This window comes from Panthera onca, chromosome F2 (genome assembly GCF_046562875.1).
Source record: "Panthera onca isolate mPanOnc1 chromosome F2, mPanOnc1 haplotype 2, whole genome shotgun sequence".
In the NCBI taxonomy this organism is placed as follows: domain Eukaryota; kingdom Metazoa; phylum Chordata; class Mammalia; order Carnivora; family Felidae; genus Panthera; species Panthera onca.
The window spans coordinates 10896241-10910979 of NC_138356.1; the positions used below are offsets into that span (position 1 = coordinate 10896241).

Sequence of the window (14739 nt, forward strand, 5' to 3'; positions counted from 1 at the left end):
CAGTTTTAAGATTCTAGGAAAAAATAATATTGCATCTATTTTATCATCCTATTTTTAAATGTTTGTTTATTTCTGAGAGAGAGAGAGGATGAGTGGGGGAGAGCAGAGAGAGAGGGAGAGAGAGAATCCCAAACAGGCTCCGCCCTGTCAGCACAGAGCCTGATGCAGGACTCGAACTCATGAACCATGAGATCATGACCTGAGCTGAAATCAAGAGTCAGATGCTTAACCCACTGAGCCACCCATGTGTCCCGATTATTGTGTTTTTTCATCTTGAGATTTGAGGAACCAGGTAAGAGACAGGATTTCTGTGGGGGAAAAGAAAAGAAGCAAAGGGAAACCTGCACAAACTGAAAATAATCCAAAATCAGATCTCAGGTCAGGACATTTAATACTTCAGGCTTACTGTGATGCTCAGAATTAACCATAAAAATTGGTTCAAGTTTAAAGGATAGGTATTCATGGAAATAAGGAGGAAGGAAGGAGAGAGAGTAAGAAGAAGAAACAAGTGGGGTGTCTGGGTGGCTCAGTCAGTTAAGCATCCGACTTTGGCTTGGGTCATGTGTTTGTGGGTTCGAGTCCTGCGTCGGGCTCTGGGCTGACAGCTCACAGCCTGGAGCCTGCTTCGGATTCTGTGTCTCCCTCTCTCTCTGCCCCTCCCCTGTTCGTTCTCTCTCCCTCTCTTTCTCTCTCTCTCTCTCTCAAAAATAAACACTAAAAAAATAAAAAAAAAAAAGAAGAAGAAAGGAGGAAAAGGAGGAGAGAAGGAATAAAGCAAGCAAGGAAGTAAGGACGGAAATCAAACAGAAGGAAAGGGTTTAGCAGAGTAAAAGCCAAGGTCAAGGAGGAAGTGATTTATTGAAAATATGGTTCAGTCAAGTAACTGTCTTGAGCATTAAGCTTCTCTATGACCTGACACCATAAAAACCTTGTGATTCCCCCATCAAGTGATTATTTCTTGCATAAAAAAGATCAGTCCTTCTCAAACTTTTTCACAGAGTACCCCAACAGATGCATGCATGAGAATGTTTCTGCATCCAGAGAACTGGGGAAAAGGTCGCCAGTGTGAGTGGGAAGCTTAGAATGAACAGGTAGCCACGGAAAATGATATTCTGGAAACTGCCACAGAGAAAGAAAGAAGGAGACAAAGTAATGGCACATATTCAAAATGAAACACAAATAAATAAAAAAAGATTGCATTCAAAGAAAAAAAATAAACACAAACAACCTTGGTGACATAGAAAGTTTAAATCAAGAGAACCAGATTCCTCTTCTGTTTCCTTTGATGTATTTACTTGAAATGAACACTTATATCTTGAGTAGAATCACATATAAGGAGCTACTGAAGGCACCATAATTCTAGGGGCTGGAGACAGGGGCTTGAGTTTTTCAGGGAAAGGGGCCTCAGGGCATGTGAGTCAGAGTTGAGTGGGTTTGGAAGATTCCAGGGAAAAGTTAGAGCTAAGGTGGGAAGCCAGATCCCCCCTGCCTTGCTGTTCTCTACTCCGCCATATTGGTCAATCAGACATGACGAGTTAAAAATGAGAAAGAAGTGACTTTATGAAGGACTGCTGTCCACACTTCACATCTGGCTTTCCTTTCTTTAACATGCTCCCATTTTCTCACAAACTACTTAGGAGGAGATCTCCTCCTAAGGAGGAGCAAGCTCATGAGATAACAATCAACATGGTCTGCCCTTAGCCGGGGCTTAGAAACACACAAAGAAGTCTTGCATCACATGCTTCAAATTCTATGCACTCAAAGGTAAAAAAAAAAAAAAAAAAGGTTAAGTGGTATTTAAATTAAAGTACTGAGTGGCCAGCACACTCACAGCTAGCTATTAGAGGAGAAAATAGTCCATATTCCAAGAATGGAGCTAGGGAGAAGTGGAAATGTCATGGGTTTTTATTGCATAGTTGTCAGGCTTATTATAAGGTAGTACACAATTTAAAAGCTGCCTATCAATTACAGAATGATATGCAAAAAATTTTAAGGATCTGTATACACTAGCTTCAGAGGTATAGAATGCATGTAGTAGATAGTACCAAAGAGCCCTTTGGGACTGTCTAAAAGAATATCATTAATTTTTACAGTGTACTTCCATTTCTGGAGCCATTCCAGCATTGGCTTTCTATAAAAATCATTTCAAGTTTAGAATTATGCTATTTGCTCCCAGCAACATCACAGGAGCAGTAGTATACCATATGTTGCTACTTAGCAACTTAGTCGGTAAGTCCCAAAGCATGTACTGATTTGAAAATTGAACAGGAATTATAATTGTTGAGTAATGCTACGAGGCAAGTTATCTTGGATTACTAAACTATGCAGATGTTTGATGTTATGTAGGAAAAGGAATAAAACTATTTTTTTTCCCCTGTAAGATGACTAAAATCCTATTTATGGTTGCCAAAAGGGATAAATTGATGAAACTTCCCTAAAAGAATACCAGGTAATGAATTTTTGGACACACTATATTACAGTAAACAAAAGGAACATTAAGCGTAAAATTTAGCTAAGGCCATTCAACTTATGTAATTTGCAAAGTTTATTCCCCCCTGGAGTACGTATTATCTTGCATTAGTCTAATTTTTAAAAGAGCACACTCTGGAAACATTTTTATATGTGCTACATTATTAAAAAATAGTTTGCTTCAGGCACACAAACCTGCCATATTTTTACAAAGCGCAAAAAGTATTTGGGGCTCTTTACTCTTTCATAAATTATCACTGGTATGTATGTATGTATATATGTATATATGTATGTTCTCACTGGTATTTAAAACATTCTTAGTAACTCCTGATTGGAATATTAAAAGAAATAATTAATGTTGGTTGTTTGATTTTAGTCAGGGCTTAATAGTATCCATCGTACTTGAATTTAAAAATCTAAGGAGCCAAGTTGTTATGATGTATATGCTTTGGATTTCCAATCCTTTATCCAAAAGTCTTTAAGACAGACATAATGATTCTCTGAAATGGAGCAGTTGCTTTATAGCAGCAATCATTTATTGGGTTTGTGTTTCTACTGTTTCAAACAAATTCAATTAGCCCTTACACTTCAAAACCCTAAAGGCACCAAAGAGATGATACTGGGTTACTTTAATCTAATCGTAATACTAAACTTGTCAGTACAGTTTGGGGATTGATGGTTAGAAGAAAATTAATAGTAACATTTTTCATTTTTTAATCAAACAGTCCTATTCAGAACTACCTATGGATCTCGGAGGCTACTTAGCTGAATGGATTCTGTGAAGTAAGAATTCTAAATGCAACGCTCAGCCTACCAAAGGTATCCTGAAAGTGATCAACTCAGTTGAATGGAAGGAAATGGAGTCCGGATCTTTGAACTCAGGGATGACCTTCTCGTCTGAACAGTATAGTGTAGTTTCCAGAATGTCTGCCAGAGAAGGCAGTGATCATAATGACTTCTAAATGCAAAGTTCATGGAGAGGCAGGCTTGCCTCTGTTTTGAGTTAAGCACGAGACATTTTGTGCTCGAAGAAATTTCAAAGCTTCACGAAGTGCACCCCTCACATATACATTAGATTAATTCACTGACAAGCAGCATGAAGAAAAATCCAAGTTTTATTTTTGTTCTCTGTTTCCCCCACCCATCCCCGTTATCAAATCCCTTTGGACAGCTTTGCAGGCATTGAAAACTCCCGTGCTAGGGTTTACACCACAGTTACTGATACATGAAACTTCAAACTGCCATGGTTTTTGCTGCTCTTCCAGGAAAAAAAAAAAGTTCAAGTCTACAAAATGCTCCTATGATTCTCCCTTGTTTTCATTGATTCATTTATTTTCGTTTGCACTGTTATTACACATTATGTTATGCCCACACTTTGGGGCAGTTATAATTTGGCTTTAAATGTCCTCACTGGATTAAAGGGCCTGGTCTTTAAGTGTCTAAAAATAAAGAGCCCAGAATTTACTTTGATAAACGTAACCGTTTACGTTTTCATTGGACTTCTGTCGTCACTTTTCACGGTTAAATACCTTGTCAACCATTCCTAGTGAAATGGCTACAAACGCGCTCTTGAAAGATTTCAATCACATCGTGCGTTTGGGCAAAAAAAAAGCTACCCGACCTGGTAGATTCTGAAGGCCGCCATACAGTGCTCACGGGCCATGTGATTTTGGTTGGAAATGTAGCCCTGTATTGACAACTGCCCCAACAGTTGATAATGAAAGCTATTCGTGACATGTGCAGCTTATAATGATTAACTCGTCTATCGTCAGAAGCACAAATAACCTGCACCTGTAAAGACTTTATTTCCTAAAGGTAAAACAACTGTTTAGGAAAGATCATGCTGGCAAAACAGCTGCTTGCCATTCTGGAGAGGAAACAAGGTAGTATCTTTCAACACATGCCAACTCCCGTGTTTTATCAGCTCTATCTCATTAACTGGAAACAAGGCTTAAATGCTTTGTTTATAAATTATGATTATTCCTGATTGCGGCAGTTACTGATAGCGCTACTCATTTGCAATGCAACTCTTTGAATTTGTTTAATTACAATTTGAAACAAGGCAGAGAAGATTAATTAACCCACCTGGCTGGCTGGCACATAGTCCTGGCTCGGCTCTGTCATGCTCATATACATGTTCTCACCGTCAAACTGCGAATGAAACAATAGTAAACATTCAGCAATCTTGACTGTGTGCATGTTTGTTGTTGTTGTTGTTTTCACCATCAAACTGGAAAACAGTAGCCATAAAAAAAAAAAAAAACAACAAAAAACAACAGTGTGGTTGGGAATACGGAAAATCTGTCATCGCCAGTGAGACACGTCTTTTCTTTGATGTTTCTGTTGTCATCCTTCCTGACCCTGGATGTCAGTGATTTGGAGTAATTAGCGCTCTAGTAATTACAGCAAGCAAGCAAGAAATGAATGGTTTCCTTTCATCTGCAATCTGTTTTAAAACAAAAATGGCTCATTTTGCATACCATGTCTGCGTACTGCAGTTCGGTCGTGATGAAGTATTAAACGAACGGCCTGATTTCTGGGAGAGAAGCATAATGGGAAGTACACCGAGGCACAGCTCAGTGCGTTCTGAGTCTAGCTCTCAAAAGCGAAAAAGGGCAGAGTTTTCAGACTAGACCCAAACTCGTTTCATCCCAATCGCCTGATGATGAACATTTTTAACTTTATAATATTTACAAAGAGCACGTGGCACCACAGCCATGGCTGAGAATGATAACGACCGTGAGTCACCGTGAACATAGACAAGCTCCATGGTTCAAACATTCCTCTCTAAAGTCCTGCAGAGATAGAGGCTTCATGTAAGTATTACGAAGGCATAGAAATTCATACACAAATTTACGAGGTAGGAACAAGAAGGGAGGGGGAAATTCATGGGGTAGTACAACTGCAGGACCGTCGAACGGTTCAGGCAACAGTGACATAACAACAACATACTTTTCATTATTTGGGTTTTCGAAAGCAGTAATCATTCCATTCAGACTTAATCCCCAGCTATCTTCAGTCATTTGATAAATGGGCAAAGCATTCCTTTTTTTAGTTAGAAGAAGAATTTCCCCTAGGAAATAATCAAGTGGGCTAATACAGCCAGCTTCAAAGAGCTGACTCTGAATACACTTTCCTTGCCAGACTAATTTCAGACATGGGAACTTTTCAAGTCTCAATCTGAAAAATTACTTGTGAAGACAGAATAATGGTATTGATGGAGGTGCCAGTACACGGTAATATGGGCACATTTTATATATCATCAAGAAAGAGAAAACTGTGTTACAGACATCGCATTCCACCATCAATGAGCTGCCAGCAGCATCCAGAGGGTCGTACAAACACTGGAACACGCCAAAGACCCCGAACCGTACTCTAGGGCACTAGATGCCCTGAAGATTCACATCGACAAGGAAAGACCTCCCTACAGACAGCGAAACACTCACGAGGTTGAGTTCAAGGAACCAAAGGCTCTCCTCACACATCACCCTGAAAATATATTTCATGTTATGTGAACAAACTTATCTAAACAGATACGAAATCACTTACTGAATGATAGTGGTTGTTAGGACAAGTCAGAAATAGCACACTGAGAAAAGACTAGCGAGACATTTGGTGACTTTGTCATCTGGCTCAGGAGCCCTGAGTCCAAGTGACTTACCCAAGGTTGCATTTCCATCAGTCAGGTGAATGCCTTCAACCCAAAGATAGTCTAGCCCGAATCAATCCACCTGTTTCTGCTAACACCTCAGGCCCCGACAAAAAGCATCATTCGGCATTTCACCCCCACCCACTGTTGGTTTGTTTGCAAATGTTTTTTATGTGAAGATGCCAAAGAACCATTTCAAATATGGACAGTTTCTCTGACTATAACAAACTAAACTGCACAGAAGTAGTGAAGTACATCAAATACTCCACAGCCTATGCATATTCTATAAATGTGTTACTTTCTATTTCATCTTCTCTCACTCATTTTCTAAATCTGGTGTCGTTCTCAAGCCAACGAAGGCTCTGAAGTTTTGGTTTTAGTCTCTCCAAAGCGTATGCTAATTGAGTGTATTCAATGTTACTGCTCTTGATAAGGACTCTTTCCTCAAAAAGTACCAATGCTTAAGCAATACTGAGCCAAGGCTGAAACAGCATTTTACAACAGAAGGTATGTGACTGCGGGGATAACTGTTTTTTGGAGTACATTCCATGCCCCCATAACCTGCCTGTAGCTTCACACGCATTAACTGATCACACAACAAACCACGAGTTCGGTATTATTATTACATACACCTTACAAAAGGAGACACAAAGGCACAGAGGATTTAAGCTAGATGCCCAAGGTCACAGAGCTCTTAAGAGGCAAGGGCTGGAACTCAAAGCCAGGCTTTCTAGCACGTGCACTTAACCACCAGAACAGAGAAATTGTTCTGAATTCTAATGAGTTAGCTACCGATCCCGAAAATAGTGTCCATATCAAAGCAGAGTGTTGGCAACATCTCCACGTTGAGACACGGTCCGGAATTTCTGTGGCATTGTGAGACTTTCAAAAACACAAGGGGCACAGTGAGCTGCCAGTATAGGGATCAGGCTGGTGGAATATCTTCAGATGTTTATAATTAACCCTTACAATGCCGAGAGGTGGTATGACGGTGGTTTATTTTGTGCCAGCGTGACTGGGCCACAGGGTGCCCAGACACTCGGTCAAATATTATTCCAGGTACGTCCAGGAGGGTACTTCTGGGTGAAATTAACATGTGGATTGGTAGAATGTGTGAAGAAGAGCACCCTCCCTCTCGCAGGTGGGCCTCATCCAATCAGTTGAAGGCCTGAAAGGCACAGAAAGGCTGACCCTCTGCAGAGTAAGAGGAAATTCCTCCTACCTGGCTGGCAGAACTGGAACAACCATCTTTTCCTGCTGTCAGACTTGAATGGAAACATCCGCTCTCCTTCGGTCTTAAGCCTACCAGCTTCAGGACTGAAACTGTGCCATTGGCTCTCCTTTCCAGCTTCCCCGCTATAGTTTTGGATTGGGACAATTTCTTATAATAAGTCACACATTCTGTTGGTTCTGTTTTGCCGGTGAACCCTAACTGAAAGGCTCTGAAGGCTTATTTTTAGAGGACTCGCAAGGTAAAGGTGCATGAAGGGATGACATCTATTTCATGGTATGCTTGCTTTCCAGGGGAACAGAAGCCATGTTGATTTTGCCCTCAGAGTCTCTGAACTCACTGCATCCATTCCCTGTGCCTCACTGTGTCCCACACACATTCACACCTCTTTGTCCAGAACACCTTTCTTCCCTTTTCACTGCTGAAATATTTCTTATATCCATGGTACTTTCTTACACCCCTCATTTCCCTAGAGGAGGTGATCACTTGACAAGAGAAATAAGATTTAGCTTTGAGAGAATGGTTTCAAGGCTTTGGAATGCGGTCAGCTCATCGTTCTGCAGTGGCTTAAAACTGGTTACTTTAGGAGCAGAAGCCCTTAAAAAAACGTACAGAAGTAGCTAGAAGCCCATTACTCAAACGTTAGCTGTAGTTCTTCCTCAAGAGTTTTGTAGAATTCAGAAACATAGAGATTGCCCGAGAATCAAGAGACCTGGCTATAAATGAGTCGATGCCCTCTTTCTGAAGAATTTTGAGTTGCCAAACAGAAATACATATGTGTGTCGGAACATGCTGAGCCATTCTCCTTGCGGTTGGACCCACTCTTGGGCACAGGAAGAAAAGTAAGCCATGATCCCATCCTCCCCCCTACTCTGCCCCCTGTCCACGCACACCCCATCAGGTTAAGGTCATCTGTGTGCTGTTCACAGCCCCCACCCACCCACCCACATCCTATTCAGGAGCTGGTTCCAGGAATCTCAACAGGCCTTCTGCAGATGCACCATTCTTAGAGGGCGTCCTCTCGTGTAGTGGGCCCGTGTCCGTCCACTCGCCATCTGAAGTGGAATTAGAGTGCATAGAGCCCTAGAATTCTGGCCTTGGAAAGATCCCTGAAGGCATCCTGATTGGAGAAACTGCCTTTCTATTGGTCACATGGTTCATCTGGAACCAGAATCAAGGTCTGGATTCCTAATGGAAGAGTCTTCCACTATGACATGCTGCTTTATACTCCATCACGCATAAAAATGGGGGATCAGACTCTATGACTATTGTAGTTGTATATGGCTTATTTGCATACTCCATGATCTCGAAGGCACAGTGTGTGTTATTACATCAGTGACCTTGCTTTGCTTTACCTGGACCACACAGTAGATGAACATTATTAATAATTGTTACAATAACATTGGTTCATTAAAAATAACTAGTTACATTTCCTCACTCCTTATGTTTATCACAGTTATTATGCTTAGAAGTCAACTGAATTCAGGCATTAGAACTTTTCAAAATATATCTGAGCAAACTAGGTAGGACTTTTAATTTCCACGGATTCTCAATTTAAAACCTGAAGCAAAGTTTGAAAGAATAAATAGGCTGACTTATTTAAATCTAAATGTAAATGACATCAACTCAGGATTAGCCTTTCTGACCAAGTGCTTTTATACTCTTTATTGTGTTTTTATTTCAAAGCACCAGGGGATGCAATCACGTAAAAAGTCATTTATAATCTTCTACTACAGTTTTTTGAAATTGTTTTTAGAGGATATTAACCAAACCCATAATCCCAAAGAGCTTTTCAAACTAGGTAGTTATTATTTCTTCTATTTAAAAGCTGAAAGCAGACATCCAACATTGCCTGAACATAGTAAATGATGAGCAAAACTGGGCAATATTAGATGACCCAAACCACTAAAACCAGAAAAATCAAAGGCAGCATGTGAACTATAAATCAGTCGTTGGCACTGGTAAAGGAAACGGGATCTTTTTAGGGAAACCATTAGAGGAAACCGAGAAAACTGCTGCTGGGTCGGGGGGGGGGGTGGTGGAGAACCTCATGGAATTCATGAAACAGTACCACATTGTATCGCCTATAAAAGGGAAAACCTTACATCTCTGGGTGTTTTCTGAGGGAATATTTGATACTCTGTTTTTTTTTTTTTTTTTAAAGAGCTAAAAGTAGAAATGCTTATAGCAGAGAGTTAATTTGACATTTCTTAGAAGATGCATTATAATAAATCGTAAGACAGGGTAATATCCTCAAAATAAAATATCTATTTCTGTGTTGCTTGACTCAACAGAAGATTAGAAGTCCTCTTTTCCCCGCTTGCTTTATAATGAAAGAAATAACGGTTTGGGCAGTGAAGTCAACGACTTTTGTTGTTTCATGGAAGCAAAGCATTTTGAAAGCTAATGGGAAGGGCGATAACGGACACATGAGCATATAGTTACCTCTGCTGTTCCCACGCACGGTAAGAACGCATCCAACGAAAACAGAGCCAGGCAAACTCTTACACTTACTACACATCCTCTCATCCTCAAGGAAGAAGGTCAGGAGACACTGGAGAGGGAATCTGTGTTTATCTAGCTTCTAGCTTCAAGGTTGGCTGTGTTGATGTGAGATAGTCTAAAGCAACATGCCTCCATGCAGAGCCAGGCTGAATGAAACCGACTGAGCACAAGGGCCGGAAAAGTGGCTGATACTGAAAGGAAAGGAGACCAGCAGAGCACAGGCTGGCAACACCCCACGGAAAGAAAGCAGAGTTGCTCCGTTCGTTGGTGCTCCGAATGGACGAGCCTGAGAGCCCGAGAGCGCACAGAGCTGAGACAGGAAAGAGAAACCCCTTTCCGCAGCCTCCCGTCACTTGAACTTGAGCGGTCAGCACTCTGCTGCAGATCTGAAAGGCATGGAGAGGAAATAGGATCTGGGCATAGCGAGGCCACTGGGAAGACTGGGCCACTGGAAGCCGGGAGAGAGGCTCTTACACCCACAAGTAAAATACTGTGCCCAGACCTTAGACTCTGGAGCTTGGCTGTTGGAACTGAATTTAGATCTCGTTTTTGTCCCAGTGATAGATTTATCCGGAGGAAGTTCTATACACCACGTCTCTTTTGTTACTTTTGGTAGCTGAAATTTTCAATACTGATGTTATGCATAAACTTGTAACTCGCTCGAACACTGTATGTCCATGGCTCCATACTTCACATAATGATGCCATCATGGCTCAAGCTATTTTTAACCTTTGCAGGCACTTTCTAATCACATCAGAGGCATCGAGGTGTTTAGTTTTTGTAATTATCTCGTATTATGGTGACTATTATGACTCCCGGTTTACAGATGACAAAAGTGAGACACAAAGGAGTTAAGTAACTTGTCCGTGATAGATCCAATCCTGACAGACAGGACCTGCCTGACCCTCAGGCCTTGGCCCCTGGACTCTGCTTTCGGGAATGGCTGACACCAGAGTCATGAAGCCCTCAGCCATATCACCTCTGCTGCCACCAGGGCTAGAGGCTGAGGTGCCCCAAGCCTGACACCAACTTACATAAGTGGCTCTGCACCTGGGCTGGAGCCAAAGAAGTTCTGCTTTCCACAGAGTCTGTGCAGCTGGCCGGATAACGTATCCCCAGTGTGCGTGGGAAATTGGCCCCAGTGGAGACAACTGCCCCATGGCATTCCCTGTGGCCTCTTTAGAGAAGTCCCTCATGCCCAGCAACCAGCAGTGATTAGTTGCGAAGCTACAACATCTTGGGAATGTGTGTCTCATGTCTTGCGATCCCTGCCTCCTTGACTTCTGTCTTGCTTCCTTTCCCCTTCACTCGTGTCTCCCTGGGCTTGTACTCCCAGTGCTAGTGTGCGAGCCCCCTCCCCCAGCACAGGCTCTGCTTTCTGGGCAGCTAGGACGAAGACGGTGGCCCATTGTACTCAGTAGGACAGTGTGCTCAGGTGCAGTGCTCCACTAGCCTGATCCCATCTTTGTTCTGCTTTCATTACAGCTTATTTAAGAATCATTAACTCTATTTTCAATTCCTGTGCAAAGACAGAAACAATCTCACGAAACAGTCATAAAAAGAAGAACAAAGGTTGACCTGTATCATGAAAGCGTCACTCCGTTTGAAAGAAAGAAATGCGAGTTTCTAGAAACCTTCCCTAACCCCAAACTTTCAACACAACGCAATACACTTTCCTTAATGCATTATTTAAGAAAGCAAAGAATGTGTGGATAAAAGCTTGACTATCAATCCAGGTCCATTCTGATGAGTTTAATGGAAAGAAGTTCAACCAACTGAAAACATGCCTGATACACATCTCTGGTTTTGACTAAAAGGCCTCCCTCCACAAGGTGGCTGAGAGGAGAAAATTAGGAACAATGATTCCTGATTCCAGGTAGGAACACTGTTTTTGAAATGAATTCCCAAGCAATTTCTGAATTTCTATAAAGCATAAAGCCGTAAAACTAGAGTTGAAACTGGTGTAGTTTCAAATGATTGGTTCAGAACGTTCCTTTGACTTGTCAGGCTTTAGACAAATTTTTCTGAATCCATGCAGTAAGAGAACAATTTGAGAAGTACATTCAAACTTGCTGGCAATTCTTCCCTAAGCTCACTGATTTCCACATCATTTCAGCTCTCACCTCATTTCCCACAGTACCTAATCCTGCACCTGTTCTGGGAAGCTCAAAGCAAGGAGAGTGGAAGAGACTAGTATAAATTCAGAGCACTGATAAAGTTATGACACTTGAATGACAGATTTATAAAAAAAAAAAAATTAACAGAGAAGTAAGTGACAACTGAGTGGGATGAAAACTTCTCAAAAAAGATTTGAGGACAAATAATTATTGAATAATTTTGAAATTAAAAGTGACAGTACCAAATAAAAATATAAATAGGAAGGTACAGAATTATTAAGATGGAGAATCTCACTTCTCTATTATTATTACTCAGGAAATAACATTGTGGCAAAATAGAACAATGATGTTACAGGAATAGACTTTTGGTAATGAAAATCTCCTAAGGGTAGGACAGGTGTTGAAATGTATTTTGGTATATTCAGGGCAAACCTGACCAATTAGAAATATGAGAAGTTCAGTTCATATCCACTCCATTTTCTTTGTGACATCAGGTTTGACATTTATTTTCTTGACGTTCCCGAGAGTTTCTGTTTTCGAAACAGAAACACGATGGCATCCTCCAAGTTATTGAGAACGGGTTTGCCCATGGTGAAAGGAAGCAAAGCTGTATTTGGCGTGTATCTTTCATTTTAAGGAACTTGGGAAGTCACTCCATTCGTTGCATCAAAAGGAGTATAATTTTTAAATTCTCTTTAACATCTTCAAATACTATTTAGTTACATCTATTTTTGCATAACCTCCTTTGATATTTAATCTGTGATCTCATGTGACTTTCCCGGCTGACTTATCCACACTTTTCTAAAGCTTAGGGCATAATTTTCCCTGCTTTAGCTTAAGGCTTCATGCATAAGATGTCCCCTTCCCAAGGCATAGAGGGTCTCCATGCCAAAGCTTCTTTTATTGTCTTCATGTTTATAGTAGCCTGGGTGGCTCAGTCGGTGAAGCGTCCGACTTCGGCTCAGGTCATGATCTCACGGTTCATGAGTTCGAGCCCTGCGTCGGGCTCTGTGCTGATAGCTCAGAGCCTGGAGCCTGCTTCGGATTCTGCGTCTCCTCTCTGCTCCTCCCCTGCTCTGTCTCTATCTCTCTCAAAAATAAATAAACGTTAAAAAAAATTTTACAGTAGCTCAAACTATGCTCCTTAGATCGTCCTGCACTCTCATTTCACTTTTTTTTTTTTTTTTTGGTAGCATTCTCCCAAACACTTCATCCTCCCTTTTGACCATGTCCTTTTATAGCATGACATGTTGCCAGAAACACGTCAGGGCCGAATGTACAAGTCCTGTTGCTGGAAAAAGCATGCCTGCTTCTACTCAAAACCTTATTTATCCTGCCTAGTGAGAAGTGATTGGTCTCCTTTGTTTCCCCTTCTGGAACGGCACCACCGGATGCTCTTTTGTCGAAAAGTTGCGAGAAGAAAATATGACCACGTGGGTAAGCCCTCCAACGGGATCTTCTTGCTCCATGAAAATTCAACGGTAGCGACACATTCCCTGATAAAATGTGGTGGGTATTCATTCATTCATGCATTCATTCATTCATTGAACAAAGGCTCATGGTGCACCTACTAGGTGCCAGGCCCCAGTCTCGGTAACGGCAGCTAACATTAGCTGTATGCTTCCTGTGTGACAGGTGCACGCATGTATTCTCTCACTTGATCCTGACAGCGACCCTGTGAGGCAGGCAGTATTCGTGTCCTTTATCAGTACAGTGAGCCCTGAACAATTAAGTACTTTGGAAGAAGCAGAGCAGAGCCTCAATTCCATTCTGCCTGACGGCAGGAGAGTCCCTAACAGGAGAAGTGTGCTCAAGGAAAAGAAGACCCTTGCAAAAGAAAAGACTCGACCAACATGCAACTTCTAGGCATCCCGGTGTCAATGCAGAATTAATGAATCTCATAACCAATTCAATGACCATGAGGACCGCAGGCTTTATTCTATGATTTCAGCGGCAATACCCACTTACTGACAGCGGGTATCGCCTAGAAGTACATACTCTATTCCAAGGTCAGTGCTAACGGACCCAGGGCAGCCGGCAGAGGCAGAAGGTGTGTGATGAAAACCACAGACTCAAATGATCCAGAGCGGCGTTTGGGACCCATCTCTGCCACGCCGTGGCTGTGAACCTGGGAAGACGTGGCCTCCGTGAGCCTCAGTGGCCCTGTCATGGGGCTGCCACGAAGGCCATACCCGTACGGCAAAGTGCTGAGCACAACACACGCGTCCAGCAGATCCTCAAAGTGGGTCCCTTATCTTCCTTCTCCTCCTCCACTGCTTAAAATTCTTCACTCCCTCTGAAGTTTTCAAGTACATTTCAGCTTCCTTAGCTTCAAACACAAGGCCCTTCATGATGAGAACAGCCGTAGGTGTTTATGGCTTGTGTCCAGTCTAAAGGGCCCGTGCCTGGGCCAGGCCAAGAGTTCAGCGTCTGTAACCTCATTCCGTTCTGTATCTTAGGTCACTCTACGTTCCATCGTCGCTTCGTGATTTCCGTATGGCCAAGAAATCCCTGCCTCTACTTCTTTCCGTCATCCCCTCTGTTTGGAATACCTTTCCACGTTCCACTTCCTGTTATTTCCCTCCCTGCTTTCCTAGCAGTAATACGATGGTCAGGGAATTGCACAACCAACCTGGAACCCTTCTGGGAGTGAAAGGAGGGTCTGAACAACTATGACTGAACAAAAGGCACACGTGTGGACGGTGCCAGGGACAGAGCATCTTCCCACCAGAAGGTAAGCCTTCTCTAAAATCGCTGATGACTTAGGG

The 14739-nt window shown here is 42.1% G+C and overlaps 1 protein-coding gene across 2 annotated transcripts in view; it reads right to left on the reverse strand.

The window, feature by feature from the left end:
- The window catches only part of TOX (thymocyte selection associated high mobility group box), a 307387-nt gene that overhangs the window by 143943 nt on the left and 148705 nt on the right, over positions 1-14739 (reverse strand). Inside the window, exon 2 of one of the 2 annotated variants that reach the window (XM_060610588.3) lies at positions 4555-4620. The exons of the other annotated variant lie outside the window; for it this stretch is intronic. Coding sequence (XP_060466571.1) covers positions 4555-4620 — 66 coding nt within the window. The remainder of the gene's footprint in view (positions 1-4554; positions 4621-14739) is intronic. 2 annotated transcript variants of the gene reach the window in all.